Consider the following 27,356-nt stretch of genomic DNA (forward strand, 5'->3'; position numbering starts at 1 on the left):
AGACATTTTATTGGAGGGAGGGGAAAAAATGAACAAATGTATATTAGTTCATAAATGTGAATATGAAAGGACATATGAATAGCTGTTACCTTTTCTAGTAAGTTGTTGCATCCAGAAAAACTGCAAAAAAGAGGAATCAATCTTGAAGTTCAAATTATCAAGATCTTGTATTACAGTTATTTGGAGGTCACAAGTAATCACCCTTTTTAAAACAAAATTTAAAATTATTTCTCACTTTGGGATAAATTACTCAAGATTCACCAATGCAAGTGATTACTTCTATTTAGCTTTTCCAAACTGCCTTCCATTTTGCAGCCAGCTTTCTCCATATACTGTCATCAAGAAATGAAATGACTGAAGCAGAAGCTGAGAAATGTCACGTGCTAAAAGGGCTGAAGTGAAGGAGCCAGGGCTTTTATGGTTTTTGCACTGGCTTTCCAGACAGTCCTTTGGTAAATGTCAGCCAAACAACCCCATGATGCACAACACACAAAGGGAGTGCTTGATAGGACATTAAAATCATTTTGACACATCACTATGCCAGAGATAAATCAATGATGTGTCTTGTTTATCCTTTTAACTGAATAAAAAGGAATAAAATACTCAATGCCATTATTTTATATGAAAGAGAGGTTCCTCATCCCTAGAAAGCCCTAAAGTTTTTTTCAGTTAATTGCCATCCAGCTGGCACACAGTAGGATAAAACCTTTGAACTCATTTTGTCCTGTCCAGGGTTGGGTCATTGGGCACTTCCATACTCCTTAAACAAGAACCCAGGAATGCCCTCCTGGCTGCTGTCAGGTCTCAGCTCCCACTGTTTTCTGGACACTGGAGAATGTGGCTCTTTTATGAAGGTAATTCAAATCCTTAATTTACTTCTGGTCATTTTCAAGCCTTTCTGGGACACAAGTTTCCCTAGATGCTCTGATCTGGCCTTCCCTCCCACCATGCCCACTGTAATTTGTTAGAGTTACAGCATCACAACCCTGGCCACGTTAACACAAAATACTCACCACATCTTCTTCAGTCCATGCACAAATATCAAAGGAGGGCAGCAACTGTGTGAGAGATATGAATTGAAAAGAAAACCATCTGACCATTTTTCTCCCCTCCACCCAAATTCTACTCTGGTGGCTGATACTGATCTGTCCCTTTTTCCCTGCAAAGTGCAGGACTTAGGCTGCAACTCATATTGATATACTAAACCACTGGATTGACACTGACTTTGGGCCAGCTCCAAAAAATGTTTTTTAGAATGTTGGCAGTGTTAAATTGATCCTGTCCCTCTCTGCAGATAAAATTACCAGCAGATCTCCAACAAAAAAAAACTTAGGAAGCAAAAGTAAACCATCTGATGGCAAGGGGCTCTATCTGCCTCTCCCCTTAGTTCTGACACTACAGGAAGGCTTTTGCTATAGTTTTGGTACCACTTGATTTCTGCAATGAAAAGAATGCTGGGATTATGACTCCCTCCCAGATGATGGATATTTTCTGCAAAAGGAAGGAAAACTTTCACTGGACAACAGTGAAAACAGAATTTGGAGTCTGGCCACTGTAGACTTCTTCCCACCCATGTACAGAAAAGTCTCTCTTGGTTTCTGCCACTGCTTTGTAACTACTCTGGTAAGGCTGGAGGAATGCAGCACTTCCCAGCCTTCTCCTACATTTTGTTGGATGCAAGATGGTGTTAGTTCTTGAAGCACTAGGAAACCATGGAGGAATGGCTGTATGAAACAAAATTCTGGGATGATTTGAAAACGGACAGAGGAGAAGATGTCACTCTAACAGTGATCACCATTTTACTCATACAAGTATATGGTACCCAAGCATCACCTTCTTGCGCATTTTTATCCAGCTTAAAGGGTTAGCATTAATTGTTGTAGATCTGTATTTGGACAGTCATTGTCTCCCAGAAGCTCAATACCATGACGTTGTTGCAAACTCTTTTGATGTAGGTAACAGTGATTTATGAGAGACTCAGCTCAGTTACCCCTGAGCCCCCATGGCTTTGTCACCTCCTTCAGAGAGCCCTGGCACCCCCAGGTCCCCCAGACCCCACCCACAAGCCAAGCATGTCCCCTCGGCAGGCCCTCACCCTGGCACCTCCAGCTGCACACTAACAGTGACCCGCAGCCTGGGCAGAATGCTGGGGGGCAAAACTAGTGCTGGGGGCAACACTTAAGCACAAGGAAGGGCAACACCCTCAGGAGGCCGTGAGCTGTGCCTTTTGTAGGTACTTATAGTCAAACAGGCTGGTGCTGCAGCAGGAGCCTGGTATAATAATTTGTACAACTGAAAGATTTACTGCAGAAGCTCAATAATGCATTTTTAGATGTACAGTGGGTTTTTTCAGCTTTCTTCATGTTTAAATATAACCAGTGGCAAGATAGTTCTGTTGGTTGTTTTTTTGTGGGTTTTTTTTAATGGGAGAATAAAGGAGAAATGTCACACAGTTAGAAATAGTTACTTAAACCAGCAGACAATAAGGAACCTCTTGGAACACCAGCATTTTACACAGTGACACAAATGCATAAAATTTACTGTCAAAATGTTTATTGCAAAATAGAAGTTTGGAACAAAAGAGAAGCAAGGGAAAAGTTCACACCAAAAGTAAGGTTATGACACCAATCGAGGAAATTGAATACATTGTATGATTTCTTTTTGTTTGTTTGCTTTGGTTTTACACTGGAAAATGGAATCCACAGTGTGAATAAAACAAGACATGGTATGTCAAGTGCAATAAAGAGGATAACTGACACTGCAAGATTTTACCACACAGAAGTGTAACATTGCATGTTTCACACAAATGATATATTCAGTTTACAGCACAAGAGTCTTGGCATAGGCATTGCGCTCAGCTTTGCTTTTTCAGAAGGGAAAATAAAGTTTTCTAACACTGTGAAAATATTTTTTTCTATTCAAATTCCATCAGTTCAAACCTGAAGTGTAAGTAGCATTGACTTCTACTATTCAGTACAAAACTTCTTCAGTAGTGCAAAAGCAAGAAATGCAGTGGACTATATCTGACTTTAAAAGGCATATGAGTATTTAGCACACAATATAAAATGTTAAAAGAAAGTTGTTGGTTCTACAGTTTTAAAATTAAATCTTCACACATCAGAAATCTCTGTGCAGATTTTACAGTGGACACTAAGTTGAAGTCTGGGGGAAAGGGGAAAGGTCTCTCCTCCAGATTCCTACCAGTGCATTTTAAGGGCCGTGAAAATTACTGAATGAACTTACTTTTTTACCTGAACATTCTACCTAGGACTGTAGTTAAAACCTCTGTCAAGTCAGAGGTCTGATTAAAAACCTGTAAAAGCTGCCTGATTACAGATAAAGGAAGTACAGCATTAAAGATGCACAGTAACACTGCTCGATACTTAACAGCTATATGCACATACAGATCTATTGCTACTGCTGAGAACAATACCCATCATTACTGCATCAGATATTTAACTCAGAATAAACACTTCAAAACCCAGAAGGAAAGAGAACCAACATCTAAGAAAACCTCTGGAATGATAAGCAAATGACAAGCCATGAACGTGACTGTGTGACAAGAGGCCAGGCCAGACCTCACCTCTAGAAAGCCCTTCCCATCCAGAGGGGACAAGCACTGTGTCAGGGAGCACACAATGGCTGGCGATGCAGCACACCCACACACCGTACCTTAAGGCACTTGCTACTCCAAGAAATTAGTGATGTCATCATCACAAAAATGACTAGATCAAAAATTTTCCTTCATGAAGTCCCATTTCCATTTTTTTTTTCACTACTGCTGAAGGAAAAGAAAGAAAGTTGGGAGTTGGACAACCTGTCTTGGTCCCAGCTGACCACACATCTTTAAGCAAGCCAAAAGATGCTTCCCATTCTTCTCTGAGGCCATTTACCCACCTAAGTTAATGTTTACAGTACAGTAGCCTGGTAAAAACACGAAGTTCAGGCCTGGTTCTTACCTTTCCCCTCCATCAAATGCAATGATATTATTTTACTGCCTTCAGGCCTTATGGAAGACAGAGGAAACTGGGAACCCAAAAGGCCTGGCAGGGCCTAGTGAGCTGAGAGGTGTACAAGGCACAGGAAGGCTTTTGGTGGTTTGTTCTGGCTTTGGCTCAGAGCAGCCAGAGAAATGCCTTCTGGGTTTGGTTGGATGCTTTCACAAGCTGACACACTATGTGGCTGTGGACTGTTGTGGAGATTTGTATAACCTGGTGATGAGACAGGCAGAAGATGGACTGGCATACACTGCAGAGCAAAATCAGGTGTGGAAGATGAAATTCTCCTCCAACCACACCTGCCCAACAGAGCCATTGTCAAAGCCTTTATCTAGTGAGAAGCGTTTCAGAGGCAGAAACAACACAGCTTGATTCTCATGTATGATAACGGGCTTGTAAATTGGAGATACCTGCTATGAAACTCATCACAGAAAAGTAAAAATGCAATTAATACCACTGCTTTTTTAGTAAGCACAGCCATATCCTAAGTGTAACACTATCTCAACTGAGTCAGAAGAGTTTGTCATATTATCACCTTGTCTACAATTCAGAGGTCACCTTTGCTACTTTAAATGTGCAAAGAAGTTTTAGAAGAGCCCAAATTTTGCCTTAATATACTTTAATTTGCTTTGAGAAACAACATGGGAAAAAAGGCAAAAGGGAAAAAAAAAATCTTGCTTCATGGAAAAATACTGAAACAAGTGGATAGTAGAAATTACTACAAGCACATTACAACATTGTGATGCTATTTGCTGATATAAGTTACACCCCTGGGTAAGCACAAAACCTTGAACACAGACTTAAACCATGTGATGTCACAACTATGAAAATCTGTGTTATACTACTTTAAAACTATTTTTATTTCTGTAAAGATTAAGGAGTGAATTTACAAATTCAGTTAAAACTCACACAAACATAAATGTGCATGAAGTGCTCCAAGATGGTCAAACACCAAAAAAGTGCAAAATATTAATGCTAGGAACAGATTTTTTTTTTTTATTTTGAATTCAAAATGTACTGAACCAAATTTTGTTTTCAGTTGTACAACACTACACTGCTTACGTGGTACAGTAATTTATGCACAATGATAAGCAACTTAAGACCTAAAGTGCACATATTACATTACACAAATCTGTCAAATTTTGCTGAGTGCAAAGTGGCAGTTACAGAAATAGTATCATTGCTGTGGGTCTTAGCAGACGTAGACTAACAAAAATAGTACAAATCTATACTGGAGAAGGCTATTTGTTCTCATTTCCATTTCATTATTTGTCCTTCCAAGTCTCTTTTTCTCCCTAAGATCAGGTTGCTTTGATGGACCTAAGAAGCCGTCCCCACCTGAGCCAAAGGAATTTTTCCTTGGGATACTTTGAACATATACTGCATCATTTAAATGATCATTTCATCCTGATAAAAGCTTCTGTATACAAGAGGGTTAAGTTCAGGTCAGTAGATTTTGGAGTGTTTGGAAGAAGGTTAAATGACATCCTGCAAGAACTACACATCTTTGCCTATGGGCAGGTCTAATCCTGTGCAAGATGAATGGAGTAGGCCAGCTTGAAGCACAGCACTTGTGCCTTACAGATGACCAGACCAGTGCTGACACCAAAGGATATAACTATTCTTTCTCATAACCCAAAGAGGTGCCCACTCTCAAAAAACTCCTTCAAGGAACTTTGTTTTGTTGAGTGAACAGGTAATGATTTCAGGCCTGCTGTTATCTAATGGATCCATTTTTCTCTAACCTATCCACAAAGCACCATAATATGTAGGTTAGAGCTGTGTAACAGGCAAGCCTATAATTAAAGAAGCCACTCAAAAACAGAAGTTTTATAAAAGAAACTCTTCTAGTAATTGAGAATGGAATTTTGATGGCATATTCCCACTACTGCTGAACTACACAGTAACATTTTTCTTTTGAAATGCTGCCCTTCTTCCTTGGCAAATATTTTACAACATCTTCCTTTCTAACCTGCATCTGTGTTCGCACTGGTTTCCCTCCCTCCTTCTGCATCACCACTAAAGGGGTCATCAGGAGAAACATCCTCACTGCTCTCAACATAAGTGCCTGGCAGGCAATTATTGCAGCAGATTGTTACACACTGAGTTTTATGGTAAGCTGTAAGAGCAGTGACAATACTTTAAAAGTAATGTAGCTGCAAAAAACAGTTATGCAGAGACTCATAAATTCCTGACATTACTGCCAGATTCTACTATGGAGAATTTCACATAAGTCACAGTAGTAGTGCCCAAGCTGAAATGTCACAGTGGCTTCTCTTTGTCTTTTCCTAAGGATGGCACACACCGTTTAGCAGACACAACAGAATCCAAATTTACAGACACCAATTTTTTGCTCTCAGGTACAAGAATAAGTCCATCAAAATTAATGAGGCTTCATGGATTCACATCAACATAACTGAAAATTAGCTTCTAGATCACAATATCTGATAATAGATGCAGAGGTCTGATTGCAGTTTACTTTGCTAGAGTGAATTATATACACATGCACATACACGTGAGGGGGGAAAAAAAGAACATTTATACAAATCATCTACTAATAGAGATTATCTGGGTTCTGCTGCTATTTGGTTTTTAAACTATATATTTAACTAATCCCTCTCTTCCCCTCCAAGCTTCTCTCTTCCTAGAAACCTATTTGTGACTTCCCACGATGCTGCCTTGAAAAAAGCTTTAAATTAGAAACACAGCAAACCCATTCACTACAACAGTAAGAAAGAATGGATGTAGAGAATAGCAAATCTGGAAGTACAAGCATATGCATATGATTGACAATTAAAGGGGTAAGGGAAATGACAAAAAACACAAAAGAAAAATTTGAAGTACATTAATGGCATTAAATGCATTGAAGTTTCTCCCAGTGTTTCCAGATCTTAAATTTATCAAGCAATAGTTTCTGTAATCAGGCACTAGGAATTATAGATATAATCATAAAATAATAATAATCTCAATTAGTTTGGAAATTTTAGTTCCAAATTTCATTAAAGCAGAAATAAGTCAGCACAATTGAAACAAAAACAATGTATCTTTCTACATAGAAATATGCTCAGCCTGGTAAATATCTTTTTCGTTGTTGTTTGTTTGTTTTTTGTTCTTTTACAGGATTTAAACAGACCAAACTGACAGGATTCTTGTTCTAAAACTTTATTGTTTTACTTTGCTAAAACAATTTCAGGGTTAATTCTACAACTTATTTCATTCACTGCTATCATCTGTGTCATCAAAATCATCATCATCATCATCGTCATCTGACCAGTCGAATTCACTGAAACCCAAAGCCATGTTGATTTTCTTCCCTTTTCTCATAGAGGTGGTTTTAGAAGAATTCTTTTTGGCTTGCATGTTTATCTGCATTCCAGATTGCAGGACAGATCCTGCTTGATTCAGAGAGAAGATATCCCCAAAGCCCGTCATCATCAAGGCCTTCAGACTTTGGTTCATGCCAGCTACCTCCCCGTTACTTGTTGCTGTGATCTGACATGACATCTCTGCACTGTTTGACTCCTCTGTTTTAGATTCAAAGTAAGACTCCTGAGACATTCTTGCAGCAAGAGGTAAGAAAAACTATTTAAAGGAGGAAAGGACAGAGCAAAAGTGAAAGTTAGAACCAATTTAAAAATCAAGGAAAAAGACACCACCAGATTAGTCAGCAATCAACAGAAAGAATACGATTAGTGAATCTAAACATGGAGGTCAAGTAAGAATTCATTAAAACAGATAGCGTCCTTCTGGGGTCATTGTTCTTAAACCAAAGTGCAAAATCACTGAGTGACATGGCAAGAACCACAGGCAACAGAGCTTTCATGACAAAAGAAGGTTCAAACTCCTCAACCCTTCATTTTGTACAGCACAAAACAGAGTATGACATTTCCCAAACAGGTAGACTGGTTCCAAGGCAATTGGAGTTGCTTAATTCAACCTTTCAGAATTGAAGAATAAATCAGGTTAAGACCAGAGAACCCAAACAAGCTCTGCAATTTGATGCAGAAGTAGCAGCCCCTAAATGTCAGAAACGAAAGCAGCAGCAGACTGGTTTTGAGTGTATGCTCAAAAGGAGAAAAAGGGTCAGCCTGCAACAGGCACAATCAGAAATGAGTCTCTCACCAATGCAAAGGACAGGAGAACAGCCCTCCAGCCTGCACCAGTACCACATCTTCAGAAGCCATCCCAGGGACCAGCAGGCAGGGGAAGAGGGGTGGTTTTGGTCAGCCTGTCAGCTTCTTCAGTTTTGGTTTTTGTTGTTTGGGGTTTTTTTCTTCTTTTTTGCCTTTTTTTTTTTTCCTTTAGTAGTATCAAGAGACTTCCATCAACTGGTTGTACAACATATTAAATTTCTACTAATCTTCACCTACAGATAACGGCATTCTCCTGACCCAGTCTGTTTGTAGTAACAAATGAAATACGCCCTTTTCAGCTAAATGATTAATGCCTCTTCAGAGTGGCCAGGCTAGTAACCTCTGTGACATGTTTGCCTGTGCTTCACAGGGAATAAAACTCAGGAGTTTCACCCTAAATTAAATTACCTACTTGTCTTGGGGTGTTGAACTGAGACACCACTAAAACAACAGCAAAGGAGCTGTGTATTAACACACACTAGAAGGGCACTAGCCCTTCTTTCCGAAGCATTTGTAAAACTACTTACCCAAAATTCATGGGTTTTCATATGCTTTTTAACCTAATCAGAAAACTGACTGAAGAGTCAATGGCAGCTGATCACAATAGGTTACAGGGGTGATTATGGTGATGCTCTGGTATGTAACACAAGAGGCTTCGCAGCCAGGGTTGCTCAAAGAGTGACCATTTCTTGGTAAAACCACATACGTTGACTAATTTATTATCATTAAGAGACAGTATCTGTCCTCTGTTCTACTTGAGCTTTCCCTACTTATACAGACTGACTATTTGCATTGTGGTTAAGGAGTGATCAGGGTTTAAAAAACAAAAATAAAACTAAGAAGTTGGGATGATGGAATGCCCTAAGTGCTCTTCATGCATCTTACCACTATGTGATGAAAGAACCTGCAGCTAGGCTTCTGTACAAAACCCCCCAGTTATACCATCAACACTGTGCTAGTTGGATCAAAGATCACCAAAAGCTCTTCCTGATAAAAAGAAGGAATCTTTTAAAAACAAGACCTAGTACACAGCACACATGCTTCATTGCCAAGTAGTTATAGTCACTTTAGATCCACAGAAGAGCATCCCCTTACATATGGCAAGGATTCCCTACAAAAATCAACAAAGCTGCAAATCATCTTTTCACTAAAACATCTTTCTGGGTCTGTTCAATGTGTGAGAGTGGGCAAGCTGTGAATGGCTCATTTTGCAAGTTATAATCACTTTACTTCCTCCATATTTTGCCATCTCGTTATCTGGAGAATTTAAAGAGTTTGTTGGGACAGGACATGCCTTTAGTGACACACTGCATATAATGACTATCAGAAAAGACCCTCAGAAATGGCTGGGATCCACTAATCTCTCTAAATTTCATAGTTTTTAAATGACCACCTGCAGGTAGAGGGCGTCACAAGTGATATACGGACTTCATGCCTTGCTCACTGTATTCCTCTAAAGATGTTCATCCTCGCTACATAACACTACCCTCATAAAGTCAAATCTTATTTCAAGAGTAGTCTCCCATTTCACTGCTATGGATGTATTTTACTCCACCAAAATGCTCCAGATTTCTTTGTGCTAGAGGCTCTTGGAGAGCCGCACAAAGGAATTTGCAGATCAGTCTCAAAGTGTCTGTTGCATAAGGTGCAGTAGAAATAGGGTCGAAACAAGATCAGGGAGAAATGCACAGAAGCATTTCTAAACATTGGCCTCATCCTTCCCTCATGTTGAAGTGTGTGAAGCTATTTACTCTTTGGAGCAGGAGCAGCCTGCATAGTTACCTATCATGCAGGATGAAGCCTCTACCAACCCTACGACGCTGGAGAATCAAGTGGCAGAGACAGCTTCACTGTTCTCCTGTCACTTGGTTTAAGTTTCTACTCCTGCACACCACTGCTGGCCTCTGGTCTTTGCTGCAGAGCCAAGTGAAGAGGTGACTGCAGAACACAGGGCAGAGACAAGAGTACCAGCTAAGACACAATGAGGCCTCGTGTTGGCTAAGAACCAGCCTTATGCCTAGTGGGAACTCTAAGATGTGTCACAGCTCTGGCTGCCATATCTTTATTCTTGTTTTTAAAGTCAAGGTAGTTTAAAGTCAAGCACTACAGCTCCTTGTTGTAACCCTCGAGTTTGATGCTGCTGAGCAGACCCTGCCTGGACTAATGGAGGAAGATGCTTGACTCCCAAGGAAAACAGCTTTCAAACAGAATGCCCAAAGATATTTTGAAAATGATTTACAGCTATGAATTTACAATATAGTTGTGTGTGTACCCAGTGCTATGAAAAAAAAAAACAAACCAAAACCAACAATCCTGCTTGAACAAACTCTTTTTTTGCCAGTATGTCAATTTTTTTCCAATAAAAGAGTTTTTTAAAATATATGTTCTGTGTAACAGTTCACTTAAGATGCATGGAAAAAACAAACCTATATTTCTCTATCAGAAGAAATTGTATTTAAATGCAATAGGAGAGTTGGGTTAATACTATGCAGAAAGACAGTTCATGCTTAGCACAATAGGCCTTAGCACAATGCTTTATTCTTGCAGCAATGCCAGCTCTAAGTGAAAAGTACAAGTCATAAGCAAGTACAGCATAAAAAAACCCTAGGGCCTTGCTGTGAAAAGGTTTGCTCATTAAGGCTGTGTGTCATGCTGTGCTCAGGATAGAGGATGGCCCACAGCTCAGTTACTGGAATCTTGCAAGTGTTAAAGCAGACACACAGATATCTACTGAAAACATACAGAATCTGCACACAGGAAAACATTTATCCTCCGTGATTTCATTACTGCATGTTCACAGCTGGAACATAAATGCAACTTCATTCAAAGAACAGAAATAAGCTATGCCTTTAAAGCAAGTCATATGTAAATGGCTGGAATCAAGGTTATAAGTAAGACAAAATTGAGCATAAGAAAAATCATATGTTACTGCAATCTCAGTTTGGTATTTATTTTAGCTAGTATTTTGAAAACAAGTAGGTATGACAGTCATTTTTTTTAACAACTCCGTTGTAATATGTCTCGCCATGCACTGTGCCCTGTGGTCCTCCCTCTGCCAATCAGTGGTTGAAGAGCATAGTATTTCATTAAGAAATTCAAGATAATGCAAGGAAGGTTGTTTGTTCAATTTACTAATAGCAATGTGGGAATTCTACCAGCTGGTAACTGGCCAGTCAAAGTTATGTTAACTATAATTATGAACAAAACCTTAAATTAATACTTCAAATTTTTATCCCCTTTTCACAGAATGGGGTTTTGCTTCTTCTCAAAGAAAAAGAACAGAAACAAAAAAAATCTGTGTTTTTTTCATGACATGTGAAGCTTCACAACATGCCTTCTGGAACATACAAATGATTCTTACATTTAAGACCAAATCTTGCAACCTATAAAGTCAGCAACATTTTAGTTGAAAAAAGAATTTATTGAATGTAAACAATTTTTAAAGCTGAAAACTCTAAATAAATCAATTGGACACTACTTAAAATGCCCATGTCACAATATGAACAATCATATGTGGTATCTAATGTATTAGGTGAAATTAAAAAATATATTGTTATCTGGAGTGATGCAATAAAATTGGCCCAAAGGAACAGCTAAAAACAGGAGCACTACTTCCTTGGTATGTCTTGAGATTTACATAGATAAAGCTCCAAATAATTCTGATACAAGATGAAAGGTTGAATTATTGTCTACTTACAGGAGTATTTGATTGTTCAGTTAACTTCTGCTCCCACATCTTCAAACGTCTCTCCCGTTCCTTTAGTTCCTGCTCTTTAAAGCTCAGATCACGCTCCAGTTTCTTTAGTCTCTCTAAGGTTGCCTCAATTTCACATCTGCACGGAGACAATTTGTTACGTCTTGTCTTTTCCTGACAGATATAAATTGTTCATAATTCCCACTTGAATGTTAATTAAATGTGAAAGGCTGAAAAGTACAATACTAACTCAAGCAGTTCATTTAATTATCAAATGCAAAGCCTTTCACAGCTTTAGGAACAAATGGTAATGTTTATACTTCAGAACAACCATAATACCTTCAGTTGAAGAAAAATAACATTTAAAAGAGTAAAATACCATATAACAAAAACATTTTTAAAATGAAAATGCCTTCTTTTCCCCAATATCATGTAACATGAGCTGATCCATAAAGAAACCGCATTAAGTACTGGTAATGGGACAAGCATTAGCAACACAATACAGACACAGTCCAAGAAGCCTATCTGTCTGGTTTTATAACTTGACTATAAATACTATTTCGACTTACACTCAAAATGCACAGAAGCATTTTGTGGGGGAATGTTTTCCCCACTTACCTTCTTGTTTCTTTAGGTGAAGATAAAATAGCAAAAACAAACTGTGATATGAGCCAGCCCTGCAAATGGTTACAAATAAAAGCTTCTCAAGTTTGTGAAAAAGATTTGGTTTGCTTTTCTCCCCTTCTCACCATATATCCCAAGTTATGAAAAGTAGGAAGGGCAGGAAATGAAGGCAGTACTACATTCATTCATATCTGCATTCAAAGTTGCAGATACCATCTTTATTTGGTTTCACTGCACATACCTCCCTTAACAAAGTAGTTTCCTTTGACATAATTTGTGAGGGATGGTATATTTTAAACACATGAACTGAACTGCTCTTGGAAAAGAGTTTAACAAATTTTTCAATACATAAAAACACAAAAGGTGAACAACAATTCTCTCACCAAATTCTTGGTGAGACAAGACATATTTTGCTTGTGGGGAAACCAAAGAAAAATCTCCAATTAGTATCAGAGGTTGTACTTGCATTTAACATTTCTGTGCCTGTTTGGGCGACTGTGCATTGCCTGCCACCTGTATCCTGACAGTTGTGGGAAGAGTCAATCAGAGTGTTTTGTTTTTCTCCTTGAAAAAGTGAGCTCTTAGGAAGACAAGAGTTCCTAAAGAGAGCTCCAAACCTAGCTATTTGGACTCTGCAAATATTTTGCTCATGCTTCCACATTATTTTTCTTGTGTTAACACACTGTGAACAAAACATGCTCCTTCTGATGTTTTCAAAAAGAAAGCAGAAGGACTAACAGAGTTGTCATTCCTATTTTGGGTGAAGAAAGGGAATTAATTGTTTCTGTAAATCTCCCATCCTGGCATGGAATGATTAACTCTTCCCCACTAAAAGAGTTCAGCCTCTCAATGTGAGAAAAAAGCATACCCAAGGTGTCTATTTAAACAAATCAAATAATAGAAATGTTCCAAATTTTATGGATTTCTCATTTTGATAAGACATCTCTGTCAGAGAATAATGCTTACAAAGTACAATGAAAGGATTCAGAGCTAGAATAACCAGCAAATCCCACTGCAAACTTTACCACCATGCTTAATTCTACTGCAAAAATCAGCCACCTGGGGGCAAAGGCATTTATCTCACTTGAGTCCTGCTGAGTGAGCTGTTCTATGTGGTGGTCAGAACAAATACCCCTCATAATTATCATGCTTCAGATTTCAAGAAAAATTCTCTATCATATTTAGGCATGCATAGATTAAGACTGACCCCTGTGCTGGGTAGAAAGTGGTCACACATCATAATCAAGAGACAACAAGGGAACGAACTAAAAGACACTGGACCGAAGGTCAGAAAGTGACTCCTCCCCAGACACACATATTCCTCATGAACCCTTTCTGTCAGGTGCAACACATACTATGCTATCTACTGTGGAAACTACAGAGCAATTTGAGGGCAGTTGCAAGCACTGCTTTTCTTAGTTTGTCTCTCATCATCGCTGCTACTTACACACAACACTATAATTTTTTAAATATGTAAATTACATTCTCTTTTAAAATCACATTATGTGCTAGGGGAGTCCTGGTAACAATAGTTTTCTCTATGTCAAAAGTCTGTTTTGTACTGTAATTATCTCTCTTCATTAGACAGAAACTTCTCTTATAATAAAAGGTCAGTCTGCAAAAACAGTTGCATTCTGAAAAATAATTCCACTGCATAATGAAACTGTGTAATTAAAAAGAAAGCTACTGTACATTGCCCAGTTAATGAGTCTTACTCCATAAATGAAGCAGCTTGAAACATTATACGTGGTAGGACATGTGGATTTGTTTGCTTCTGTAGTTCTGCAGTGTGACTTTACTGGTTTTTCTAGAATAATTTCATTCTGTGACACTGAAGAACAAATACTGCATTGCTAGAAACTATAATGATAAACATTCAAAGATTAAAAACCATGACTGGAATTTGTTTATATATCTTGAATTGCTACTAATACACTAATAGAAGTATCACTAATAAACTATTTCAGTCATTGGAGCAGCCACTCATGGGGAGAGGATGGAAGGAGAGATGCCGTTAGTATATGTGACTAAATGCAGACAAATGTGATCTCTCACTGAATTGGAACATCATTACTTCTACAGTAATTTTTTTCTGACTGTAATACAAGTGACTTCAGAAAGGGCTCCAAAAAGATCACAGCACATGAACTTAAACATAGGGCAGACCTAAGCAACTTGGGAATAAGGCAGTGCCCCTACTTTATTAATAATAAAAATGTGCCAAACGTGCAGAACAGTTAGGAAAGAAGACACTGAATTATTTTAAGGCAATACAGAATGAGCAGAACAAAATGTGATATTAATATAAAAATTAACACCAGAAAATGTTGCAATAAGACCGCACTGTATAGACAAGTCAAAGCATCATTTGTGTTATCAACTCCAGCAGTCATGTATAGACTCAACCCACTCAGTTTCCATACCAGCCAGTCACTGATACTGACTCCAGTTACTTGCCATTATAGCTACAATTTTGGCATGTCTATACAAAAAGAACGTCAGCTTGCCTTTTCTTAAGAGTGGGGCAAAATGCAATCCAGCTTGTCTGAGCTTTGATTTGCTTTGGTAAGTGCAGTATCCTTGTGAAAGTGCAGTATCTGGATCATTAATTCAGAGGCCCCTCAAAGGAACAAGCAAAATGGAACAAGCAAAATTTTTGCTTTTCCCTACCCACTCTTCTCCAGGGCTCTGATATTCAGGCTTCATTAAAATTCCCTATTTTGTGGTAAAACGTCTCATTCTTTCCCCACTTCTGGTTCCACTATATCTATGCAATTTACTATTGGATAAAAAAACATGGGGAAAAAAAAAAGCAATCAGTAAAAGCAAAGATTTTTCAATGCAGAAGTTAAAACACATTAAACTTCTGTGCAATTGTTTTTAGTAATAAACTTAACTTTAAACAATAAACTGTTTCTTTTAGTGTATCCTTTTGGGATCACTTTATGCATCTTTCACCTACTTCAGGTGGCAGATTTTTTGCATACTTTCTGTTTACTTGGCTAAACATTAATGAAAGCTTCCATACAGACATGGCTTTCGCATCAGGGCAGGAAGCTGTTACCAGAATTTGGATAGGAGTGCACCCCTCCAGCTTCCACACAAGTGCCCACATGATTTGTGCTCTTTCGCTGTGTTTTCATTTTAGCTCAATTCAAAAATCAGCTTTTAGGCAAATAATGTCCCATCATGAATTTTTATTTTCTCTCTCATATTTCCTTGTCTCCAAGTAATTTGTTTTTCCACAAAAAATGCCACATTTATTTTTAACACAAGTCTCAATAGTAGGAAGTTTTTCAATTACTTGATAGTACCAAAGAGCTTTGTGCTGCTACATGGCTTTTCTTTCACACCTTTTCTGACATTCCTCATCTTAGAAATTTATGAGTCAAAACAAAATTTGCAAGAAATACTTGGACCACTTGAGTCAAACTTCAAGAAATAAACTGGTTAAGTAAAACAATGTTTGTTACCAAATGTCAGCTAGTACAGCTTTTATTTTCCTTTATTGGCAAGATTTAAGCAGTTATTCGTTTCTCCTAAAGCCATTTGAGTACCTGCTAATCTTTTAAATAGTTTTATTACATAGGGGTGTATAAGCACCCCCTTACTAGGGTGTGCTTTTTTTTCCAACCCTCCTTGTACCACCTGCTGTCAAACCCACAACGTGATGCTCAGAGTCTGCATCCACAACGGTGGCCATGAAGCCTGAGCACTTCAAATACTGCTGTTGGTCCCACGCCCCAGAGCATGGCCCCAGCCTGGCAGCGCCTGCAGCAGCAGCAGAGCCACAGCAGCAGAGCCGCAGCAGCAGAGCCGCAGCAGCAGAGCAGCAGCAGCAGAGCAGCAGCAGAGCAGCAGCAGAGCAGTAGCAGCAGCGGCAGCAGAGCAGCAGTAGCAGCAGAGCAGCAGCAGAGCAGTAGCAGCAGCGGCAGCAGAGCAGCAGTAGCAGCAGCAGCAGCAGCAGAGCAGTAGCAGCAGCGGCAGCAGCAGCAGCAGAGCGGCAGCAGAGCAGCAGCAGCAGCAGCAGCAGAGCGGCAGCAGAGCAGCAGCAGAGCAGCAGCAGAGCAGCAGCAGAGCAGCAGCAGCAGCACCAGAGCAGCAGCAGAGCAGCAGCAGAGCGGCAGCAGAGCGGCAGCAGCAGCACCAGAGCAGCAGCAGAGCGGCAGCAGAGCAGCAGCAGAGCAGCAGCAGAGCAGCAGTAGAGCAGCAGCAGCGGCCGCGGGGGCGGCGCGGGGGCGCAGTGCGGCGCTGCCGCCAGCAGATGGCGCGCAGCCCCCGCCGCCGGCCGGGCCCGGCCCGGGCTATTTATAGCCCGCCGTGTGACCGGGCCGTCCCAGAGACAGCTCAGTTTTTCCACTCGCCCCATTAAAAATCTACGTCTTGCCTTTCCTTGGAAGGCAGCGGAAGAAACGCGGGATTGCCGCGCTTGACACAAGCCCCATTTCCATGTGCTCGTCCCCATTCTCCGCCCCGTCCCGGCTTCTTCGATGCAGGCAATCTTTCGGTATTTCTGCTCCCTGCTTATTTGGCGTAGAGCCAGCGCTTCTTAGTGCAGACTGAGGCACGATCCTCTGCAAAAATCATCTCCCTGTGCAGACCTGTTTTCAATATTCCGAATCAAACAGAAGGCTATACTGGGAAGCAGCAAGTTTTCTAAAGCACAAATAAGCTTCAGGGGAAGGTTTTCAAAGTTTTGGCACATTCCAAAAAAGAGGCTGGAAGTTTTACTGCAAAACCGGAATGTAATAAAATTGTCTGAAATCTCGTTTCCATTTATAATCACTCATTGAATTACAGTTACAATCAGCAATATCTAAAATCGTATTCTTAAGCAATGGAACACGATGTAAAAGCAGGACTGGCCTGGGCATATGCAGGATGTGAGAACACACAGTTGATACAAAGGAGAAAACACATAAAAAATGGTAGAACGCATACAAGCGAGGACAAATGGAGACTTGACTTGGAAGGGGGCAGGTTTAGGCCCTTTATATTTTTGTTTTGGTCTTAATATCACTGATACACTTTCTATGAAAATGGCATCAAACCTACATGTATCTGAGTTCTTTTGCCCCCACACTATTGACTGAAAACTTGCAATTGTTTTTAAGATGTGAATCACAAAACCATAAATATCATTATACCTAAACCAATGTAATAATAAATATAGGGTACAGCTAAGTGCATTGGCTCCTAATACAAGTTTCGCAACATTCTGGGCATTCCTGAAAAACAACAAGGTAAGTTACGTTCTAAAAATACTTCAAGCACACATATTTTCTACCAGTACATCATCGGAGTCTGATGTCTTTCTGAAAAAAAAAAACCCCACTCATACCATTTCAATGTAAAATCACATCATATCATCTTGAAACGAAGAAAACTAAACTTACCTCCACTCAGCCTTGTTATGCAGGAATGAGTTACACTGGTCTGGAAGGTTGCTGTCATTTGACATAGATTCCAGGATGGAAATAATCTGCTTGAAAGATGGTCTTTTCTGAAGAAAAAAGAAAACCGAAACAGGGTATTTGCATTTGTATAAAACTGCTAAAACTATCTGCAGGAATTTTACAACCGAAACCCCACAATTTACAGGAATTTCCACACTTCTTTTTGACCACAGCACCCTAAAAAAGGACTGTAAGGTCTTCCATCAAAGAAAAGTTTGAGAAGAGCCACACAGGCTAGTAGGACTCAAGTCTTAGGCTTAGTCTCCTACGTCTACTAGTACAATAGTACTAAACATTAGAATCATCAATAATCATCTATAGTCTTCATTTGAAAGAATAACTTCTCAAGCTAAGAGGGAAAAATGCTTCCAAATAGAGAAGGCTGGACCATCAGCAACTGATAATTACACCGATGGCCTTTTATAGGTATTGACATGAACTCTTGGTGTGTGAGCAAGCCATTTAGCTGCCTATCAAAAACAGGTTTCTGGCTGCAGTTGCCCTCTTACAGAGGAGATAGTTTCAGAAAAACTCTCACGCAGCTATTTCAGAAGCAGCCAGGGAAGAAGTGAAGATTGAGGCTAGGGAAGGACATCTTGCCTGGCAGCTAAGCTCACGTTAGTGAACTCTTTGCTCATTTGTCCCGGGCCCATTTACTGAACTTTCTGTTCCAGGGCTCTCCATCCAAGACCCATTGCACTCACAAGTCAGAAAGACCAGTTAAAACTTTTCTGTTCTTATTTTTTTTCACTTTTCCCTTAGTTCCCAAGGGGAAGCTATGAAGTAGGATATTAACTGAAAACTGAAAAAGCCAGTTAAACGTGTTTCTTGAAAGAGCGCTGACTCTGTTAGTCTGTTTGACAGACCCCAGACAAGGTTGAGACAAAAGGTTGAAACAAAATGTAGATACATAATAAGGGGATGATGCACATTCTCTCTCCACCGTGCCTTTAATTATACCATTTCTGCTAAAATTACAGATGCCGCAATTAAAACGTGCATTTTAATTTGGGAGCACAAAAACAATTAGGAACAATGCTGAGGTGTCTCTCTCAGGAAGATCCAAGTGATTTCCACATTATAAAAGACAGACAATTTCTTTATTTTAAATGTCAAACAGCATGAAAAAGTGTCAAATGCATAACAAAAAAGGAGACAAGCTCTCTTATACTGTAATGCGGCACTATTCGGCTGTAACTGGAGGCTTTGTCTGTCATTTTTTGGTCCACCTCCATGATTTCAGGCAATGGGCAGTTCAGTGAGCTACACAGATTTTCTTTGCCACAGACACGCTTGCCCCAGCCACAAGTGCTTACACAACTTGTACCCCAGCCCAGCATGCAGAGTGGCAAACTGGGCACGCAGAGCTTCACAGCAACAGGTACCTGTTAAGCAGCACATTGCTTGCACTGGTGACATAGTCCCTTCTATGGAAACCCAGCAGGGTCACCCTGCCTTTATAGCGAGCTGGGGAGGCAGCAGTCCTCCCCTCACGTGCACGATGGTGCTGAACCTGCCACAGCTGAGCAGATCCTCTGAACATGCCCTGCAAAGAGCTCGAACTGCCCCAGTCAGGAGTGTATCAGAGTATTAGTATGCATTAGTGTGCACTGAATGCAGAGCACAAAATCCATCTGTGGCACCACCACCACCAACTCCAGTGCAGTTTTGGGTTAGAAGAACCTTTGACCGGCTTTCAGACCCTTTTTGTTGCTACAGCTGCATCTCTTGTAACCACACCAGTGGATGTTGAAGGGATTCAAGGGCCTCCCAAATGGTGAGGAAGCTGCCAGACAGGAGATAATGGCTCCCTGCAATTTACCAGGGTACTGCAACTGCTATGCATTGTCCAACAGACTGACAGGAACATAATGTGCCTATACTAAATAAATTCTGTTTTCAAGAAGACATCAAGGGCAAACATTCCCATGCTGCATTATCTACAATATTTTATGGACTATTCAGAATAATTTACAAAGCATGTCTATGAGTTTTGCTTGCTCCTTTCTTCTCAGGTGTATACTGGGAAATACAGGGCAGGGCTGACACTAAGTAAGCACAGTCAACTCTACTGTCAGGCTTCCCTGGAGTAACCAGAGTGGAGACAATGACAGAGAACAGGGCTTTTACTAATGGCAGACGAAAGGATTAACCAACTAATTTGGGAGAAGCAGCAACAATCACTGGTGGGTCCTGCACTACAAGCAAAGGAGTTACCGAATTGGTGCAACTGGAGATGGAACAAATGCAGACTCACATGGTACTGTCAAAGTACTGCACATCTGGCTGTGCAAATTCTGTAAACAACCAGCAGTTACCCTGCCAGCTGCCAGATTTACAAGTAACAGCTTTGCATGGAGACAAACTGGACAGGAAAGTACAAGCCTACACTATCATGTGGGTTTTGTTGGTTTCTTGTCCCTAGGAAAGGATAATTTCAGATTTAATAAATGCACTCTAAATGCAGAGTGGTGCCTTGGTTAAAACTAGCAAGAAATGATCTGTGAAACTGGAAGCCTGAGCTGAGAAACCTGGAAAAAAACCCAAAAAAAAGTCCTCTTTTCAGCGGATAACTGCTTAGCACTTTCTAGAAAGCCCTTATAAGGGATTCTTAAAATATCAAGGCATGAGTCGCCTTTGAAAACTGTTTCCCTTTTTATCTGTGATGTCTCATACTGAAATCTTTAAAATATATGCCCCTCTAGAAATAATTCTGGCTAATGTTTTCATTGTTTCCTTCCACTCAGTATTTCTTACTGAATAGGTCTGCATAAAACCAGGATATTTAATCCATATGTCTTTCATTTTTTGTTTCTTCTCTGGTCCCAGATTTCTGATTTCCATTAAAATACTCTGTAATTTATAAACATCTTTGATGTGGAGACAAACTGAAAGAACAGATGAAATGAGAAAGAATTATTCACCCGTATTTCAAAAGCAAGTAACCCCAGTAAACAAAGACATCAGTGATGAGCAACCTTGTTTCTACAATTACCTAATACCCAAGCAAAAGCAACTTGTTCGGTAGAAATTTTAAGGTGTGAACTGTTTGCTTCAACTAGCAGTTTAAACGGCATAAAGACTACCATTCCAAGTATCATATGGAGCACTACAGGTATTTTTCTCCATGTGTGAAGAAATTCTTAAGAATTCAAAGCAGCATTAGTAACTCTGTCTGTTCCCATGAGGAAATTATGCTGTGAGCAGTGTCTGACACTCCAGTGCTCTGCAGCAGCTCTCCAAGTGTATTCCTCAGCCCCACCATAAATGCATATCCCTCATTTCTCAGGGGTAAGCCACCAAAAGTTACCTTATGCTTTCTGTGGGCTAGAAGTATGCACCTTAGCAACTGCTTTTGAGAAGCTGACATACTCAAGCTCACCCCTGCCTGACCTTCAGTAACTTGTTCATGCATCAATGATCTGATTTTCTAAAGCTTACCCTGGCAAAAAGGGAATATTACACAGAGCAGTATTTCAGAGGAGCGTGCTCCATCTTTTGGCTCATGCAGGCCACACAGCCCTTTATCAAAGCATTTTGAGAGCTGTAAGAAGCAAACCTTTCCCAGCACGTGACTGAATAAGTAAGTCACATGTCCAAACTGTGACCACAGATTACTCCATTTCAGTCATGTGAACAAAGCTGTAATTGCCTCGCAGAAGAAGAGCTGCATGAAAAACACTAGACAAGAGCAGACTGTCAGAAAAACCCCATCTCACATGAGATTCACGCTTTGCATGCATCAGAGAACAATGTCCCCAGGAACCAGCCCACACCCAGATAAATTACTCTGTCAGACAGAACTCAGCCTGATGGTTAGGCATCATTCTTTTACAACATGCAAATCCCTCCCTCTCCTTGAGAAACAGCAACAGTCTTTTGGACACTTATGGATGTGGCTTGAACAAGGCAGGGAGTGAGCTGATCTAGGATGTGCTACAGAAGCTCCAGTAATTCTTATTCTGAGGCCTTTGGAAATGATGCTGACACTTGGGTGGAGTTAGTAAAGATAAGCAGTTGGCACTGAAATTCCTCTTCAGTAATTACTGACCTAGAACTTAAGCAGTTGATGGATCTCAGTCTTTCAGATCCATTCCGAAGAAAAGCAACCCCTTTCTTTTAAAAGAGACAAAGAACGGGTATTTCCTTTCTCATACGATCCTTCTATGGCTACTCTTTGGCAATAAGTTCTAGTTTAGAACACCTATATTTTAATAATTTATAATAATATTTTATTATTATATAATATATAATAATATAATAATATAATAATTTAAATTAAAGCCTAATTTATAGGCTTTAATTTGTCTTGGAATTAATCTTGTTCTCTCTGAAGTAGTAGCTAACTTTCTCTTGAGTTTAAAGAAACAAAGCTCTTCCTGGGGCCTTGACTTGAGAAAAAGAGCACAATTTTCTTTGCTTAACTATTCTTCAATGTCTCAAATATTTACACAGGCAAAGGAAATAGATGTTAATCCTTGGTACTAAAGCTAGTATGCCCACAGGCTCTTTTCAGTCAGTTCTATGTACAATGGGGTGGTCACAAAGTCCATTTAAAGAGGCAACTCTCATAATTTACAAAAGCTTTCTAAATACTTATTTAATCCCTTCCTTGTAGCAGCAGATTAATAGTGACAACGGTGTGGCTCTTTTAACTTTTTATTCTGTTTTCATGGTTAAACAGCACTGCTATTATCGTATTATTACAGTACAGTCATTATAAAGCTCACCATTCAAGCCCTAAGGGAACAGATTAAGAAAGGTTTAATGTTAACTTAAAATGTGTCGCTGCTGTTCCTACCCATGTTTCATGGATTAACTTATTCTTTACTTATACTTGTGTTTTCAACACAAATAGGGCACAGAATTGGGCCTGGACATTTGTATTTCATAACATGATGCTCACATACATCCAAGAGGGATTAAGTATTAACGTTTGAAAAACATAAAACCCACAATTTTTCCACTTGCTCCAAAATGGTTACATTTTTATCATCTTACCATATTTCCTGTCATTGTCTTTAGTAGTCAGGAAAGTTAGCAGCATAGTAATTCTTGATTAAAAGGGAGAGATATTTAGATATAAATATATAAACCCACTAAAAAAAAAAGACAGTCCTGGGTATCTTTGTGAAGAAATGCGTCAACGGTGTCACCTCAGACTTGTCCCCCAGAGAAACACACTTTGCAAAACAAGGCTGGGGTGGTGGTGCAGAAATCAAAGACACATTTAATTACCTTTGAATCAGCATCCCAACACTGGTGCATCAGTTCTGCAAAACTTCTGGGACAACTGCTTGGAATGGTTAATCTCTAATGGAAAGAAAATATACCAGTTACTGGAAGCATTTCCCTTTAAGCTGCTACTACGCAATCTCCTATGAGACCAACAGACTTCAAAGAATTAAAGCACACTCTCTCTTTTAAGCACAATACAAAAAATGTGGAGACATATTAGAAAGAAAAATCAAAATTATTAACACTAGCAAGAAGCACAAATAATTTTAAATAGATCTATAAGAAAATAATGTATCAAATGCACAAATGTTCCTTAAGAAAGCTCAGAGAGACGAAGCAAATCCAAGACAAACAGCTTTTAACTCCAAAACATAATAATTTGTGGAGGTTACTGCATAGTATTTTAAGATGCTTGTCAGATAGGCATAATGTACAGCCTGCCTTAATTCCTTTCTCCCACATAAATGATCTAGCTGTACAATACTATAATCACTTTTGACACACAAATAGCTGAAATATAGATTACATTAAGCGAGTTAAAAAGAGTTAAGTGAAGCTCTACATGACACAAGAGACATTTCATGAGCCTGTGGTCAGAAGGATTAATGAGGACATGCAGATCTCAGAAAGCACTCACAGAGCACAGTGAACTCATAAATATTTCCTAACGACTGAAGACAAGGAGTTGCTAGTTATAGCCAGGACCACTGACTACAGAGAATTAGTTTGAAGCTAGTTTAGTTTCATTTGCTGAAAGATTAGAAGATTTTTACATTAACAGCCTGCCTCCAGACTGGAAAGCCTGAAAGCAAGTCCTTTCTTACATACACAGATACTGATACCTCCCCAGTTGACTGCACATGCTTCCAACACTACACACTGAAGGAGATCCCTCTGCTCTCACTAAAGATGTTAATTGACTTCCGATGTTTCACATTATATAAATAAATTTTTAACAGTTAGATAGAAAACCAGTTTCTCAGTGAAAATGAGTCCAAATATAAGAGGGGTCCAGCTGGAAAAAGGGTTCTTGTCCTCTAAGAGGTGAGAACCAGGTGAGAACATTCCTGTTCAGACTAACCTGCCAGGAAGACCCTGTCATCTGCTCTACTATTGCCATTTCAATCCAAAGTAGAGCAAGTTATGTCACTCTGTACCATTACATTACTGCAGCGTGACCTGCAAAGCCTTACAAGACATGGCAGCCAAAAGTAAGACTTAAAAAATTCTGCTCCAAAAGTATTTGAACCCTGTAAGAACTAGAAACATCAGATACAGAGGCAGGGCACTGCAGAATTCTGATTATTAATGTCATAACTTAACATGTAAGAGTTTCTGTGGAAGAAATATACAGAAATTTTTACAAGGCATAAATAAGTTGTACTGATGTCTGGTCTCTAATTGAGTCATTAGCCTAAAAATACACTGGCTACTTGCTGCAGTACTGTCTGTAACCCTCACTGTTCCAGGAGGCAGACAATCAGTTGCAATCACCACTTGTCTCACTTGTGAAGAATGTTGCCTATATAATATGTAATATAGAAATAGCAGATTCCAAATGTCATATTATAATAAAGAATACATTTCTCAGTGGCAATTTATTATGGGATCATGTCTGTATAACCTGAACTCTCATGCTTTGCTTTTCTTAAAAAATGACTTTAAAAAATATCTCTACCAGAATAAAAATAACACAGTGAAATTATGCATAGTGTCAAAGGAGATCCATACACATACATTAGAATCTAGTCTGTTTGCTGGCCTCAGGCTTTACAAAGGGGATTTTTCACCTTATGCAATTATGCTTTGGCCTCAATCCCTCACTGATTTAAACAAAAGATTCGCAGTCCAAAAAATGGAGGAGTGGGTCAACAGTGATCCCATCCTCTTGTGGACTGGAACCATGCAATCCCAACTGATATCAACAGACTGAACTGAGAGCAGAACCTAACCCTTACACTTGTTTTGAGACACAGAAAACTAAGAAGAGAAGTAGCACAAGCTGACTTTTACAGGGCTTTCTTTCATGGCCAGAAAAAATTAAATGTATGCAATGCCCTCTGAGCTCCCTCACAGCCCTCTAAGGAAAGTGGTAGTAACAGGCTAGTGGTACCCGACAGGCTCTGGGAATGCCACACCTTAGGTTTCTTCAGCCATGAATAAAATAGTCACATCCACATTTTGCTCATACTGTATTTTACACAATTCCTTGCTCTTGAAAACTGTAGAGAAATGTGGGTTGTACTCTCTGACATGTTTCAGCATGTGACTGCATCTCTTAACATTCTCAATGCTACTCTGTACCCCTTACATAAAACTGTGTGTGGTATGCACCAGAACCAAATACTGTTGATGGAAGGCTTTATGGTTTCTCCTTCAAAATGATGTGTGAGGCTTTTCCTAAACTAGGAGAAAGAGTGTCTTTGTGCCCCCTGCTCTGATAAATGCAGTAGAAGACCACACTCACAATCTTCACACTGTTAGTGTAGCATTTCCAACTAATTGGTATATCACAGTGTCACTCACTGGAATTAATCCAGTCCTCAGAAAGAAGAAAAAAGAGAGAGGGGAAAAAACACCAACAAAAAACATTAAACTAAGAGGAGGAAACCGAACTCCTCTGTTTAACTCTGAAGCATTTTGAGAAACAGTTTATGTAGAATAATAGAAATCTGTATTGTACAGCCAGTGCCTCGCCATTGTAATGTTTCCCAAGCTTCCGCTGTGTCTAGATAGAGGAGGTTTCATCTTTGTGGAGGATTTCCATGCTTGTCTGTGTGTGGTACAGTCACAACTTTAAATGTTTTTTAAATGTAGTTACTGTCTTTGATATCAAGGGACTATGTGTTCAGATATACGCTCACATGTCCAACTAACTGAAAGCCTCAATTTGTGAGGAGAAGAAAAGCGAGGCTGGGGACACTGTACAAACGGTGTTTACACCACTGAAGTGCTTTTGAAATGGAAAGACTCTGCATGAGGAGGCTTGCAGCTATGCCACAGCCTTGCCGATACCAGTGAGGAGCTCATCTTCAATGTAGTGTTGAACGTAGGTGGCAAAACTGTAATTTCTCTCTTTTTTTAAAACTATTTTTTCTTCTTTTATTTTTGAAATTTTCATCTAAGCGGCAGTTTCTTGTACTATAGTGACTCCTGCTGGGAGAGTTAAGTTGAAGTAGCTGAAGGTCTCTTACAGATATATCAACTCCCGGCCAGTAAAAAGATGTCCTAAACGCAGGAGATGGAGTTAAACTGTTCCCCTACCTTGGACGCAATGGCTTCTTTCATCACTAAGAACAAACCCCTAGGTTTTACAATTGAGACTGAGAAACTAGTACAGTACTTGTACAATTTTTGATCTACAGCATCACGACGTGAAGCTGCAACAATTAGATGTAAAGGGTCCATTCATGAGGAATAACATCACTTTGACCCTTTGTGTTAGCTCCTACTGCTAATCTTTCCATACGCGTGAACTTACTTTCAATTTGAAGAAGATGAAAAAGTCTTTTGCAAAACCCCAATACTGTTTTCTGATCTATGTACCTGAATGTAGAAACGTAGTCTTACCTCGTTTTTTTCCACTACAAGCCAAGCTACTTGTAATCCTTCCAAGCCTTTAAAGGGGACCTCCCTTGTTAGCATCTCCCAGAGAACCTGGAAGAGAAAAAAAGAAAAGCATTTTTATTTCTGTACTTTGTATTTTAAATACATTATTAAACCTTGATACAGCACTATTCTGTATCCAATTACCAGGCAACCAGTTTTCATTTGCAGGAACTTGGACCAGTGTTTGTGTGCAAGATCCTCTCACAAAATTAATTTGAATGTTTCTGCTTTTTCCTCTATAGAAAAGCCAAGATGAAAAACTGTGTTGCTTTTTTACTATCTTTTTACATTATAAAGTTCACATTTGGCAACTGGGACTTGGGAAGACAATGAACTCTTCCTCTCCTTCTCAGCTCCAACTAGACATCTTTCCTTTTTTCATTTAAAAATAATTCTATGTAATTGCAACCAGTGAATATGATCCAGAAGGTATTTTGCTCCTATGATGTCTATAAAAATATTTTTTTTTCAATTAAAACTGCAATTGTTTATCTCCAAGTATGTGATCATGTTAAACTAAGCAATATGAAACATATAAAATTTACTCTGTTCTCCTTGAGTTTTTATAGACACACTGTCCTTAGATATAGAAAGATCTCCTAAT

At 39.4% G+C, this 27,356-nt stretch overlaps 1 protein-coding gene across 2 annotated transcripts in view; it reads right to left on the bottom strand.

Moving 5' to 3' along the window:
- The window catches only part of MAP3K20 (mitogen-activated protein kinase kinase kinase 20), an 88,307-nt gene that overhangs the window by 20,040 nt on the left and 40,911 nt on the right, over positions 1 to 27,356 (bottom strand). Inside the window, exons 8-13 of one of the 2 annotated variants that reach the window (XM_086898267.1) lie at positions 26,714 to 26,800; positions 23,144 to 23,218; positions 17,846 to 17,952; positions 11,829 to 11,964; positions 1,014 to 1,058; positions 90 to 120 (exon numbers count right to left, since the gene is read on the bottom strand). In XM_086898267.1, coding sequence (XP_086754393.1) covers positions 90 to 120; positions 1,014 to 1,058; positions 11,829 to 11,964; positions 17,846 to 17,952; positions 23,144 to 23,218; positions 26,714 to 26,800 — 481 coding nt within the window. Of the gene's footprint in view, positions 1 to 89; positions 121 to 1,013; positions 1,059 to 2,536; positions 7,581 to 11,828; positions 11,965 to 17,845; positions 17,953 to 23,143; positions 23,219 to 26,713; positions 26,801 to 27,356 lie in introns of those variants that run through there. The other variant, XM_086898268.1, reaches the window with a different exon arrangement.

This window comes from Cyanistes caeruleus, chromosome 7 (assembly GCF_971803275.1).
Source record: "Cyanistes caeruleus chromosome 7, bCyaCae1.hap1.1, whole genome shotgun sequence".
Classification (NCBI taxonomy): domain Eukaryota; kingdom Metazoa; phylum Chordata; class Aves; order Passeriformes; family Paridae; genus Cyanistes; species Cyanistes caeruleus.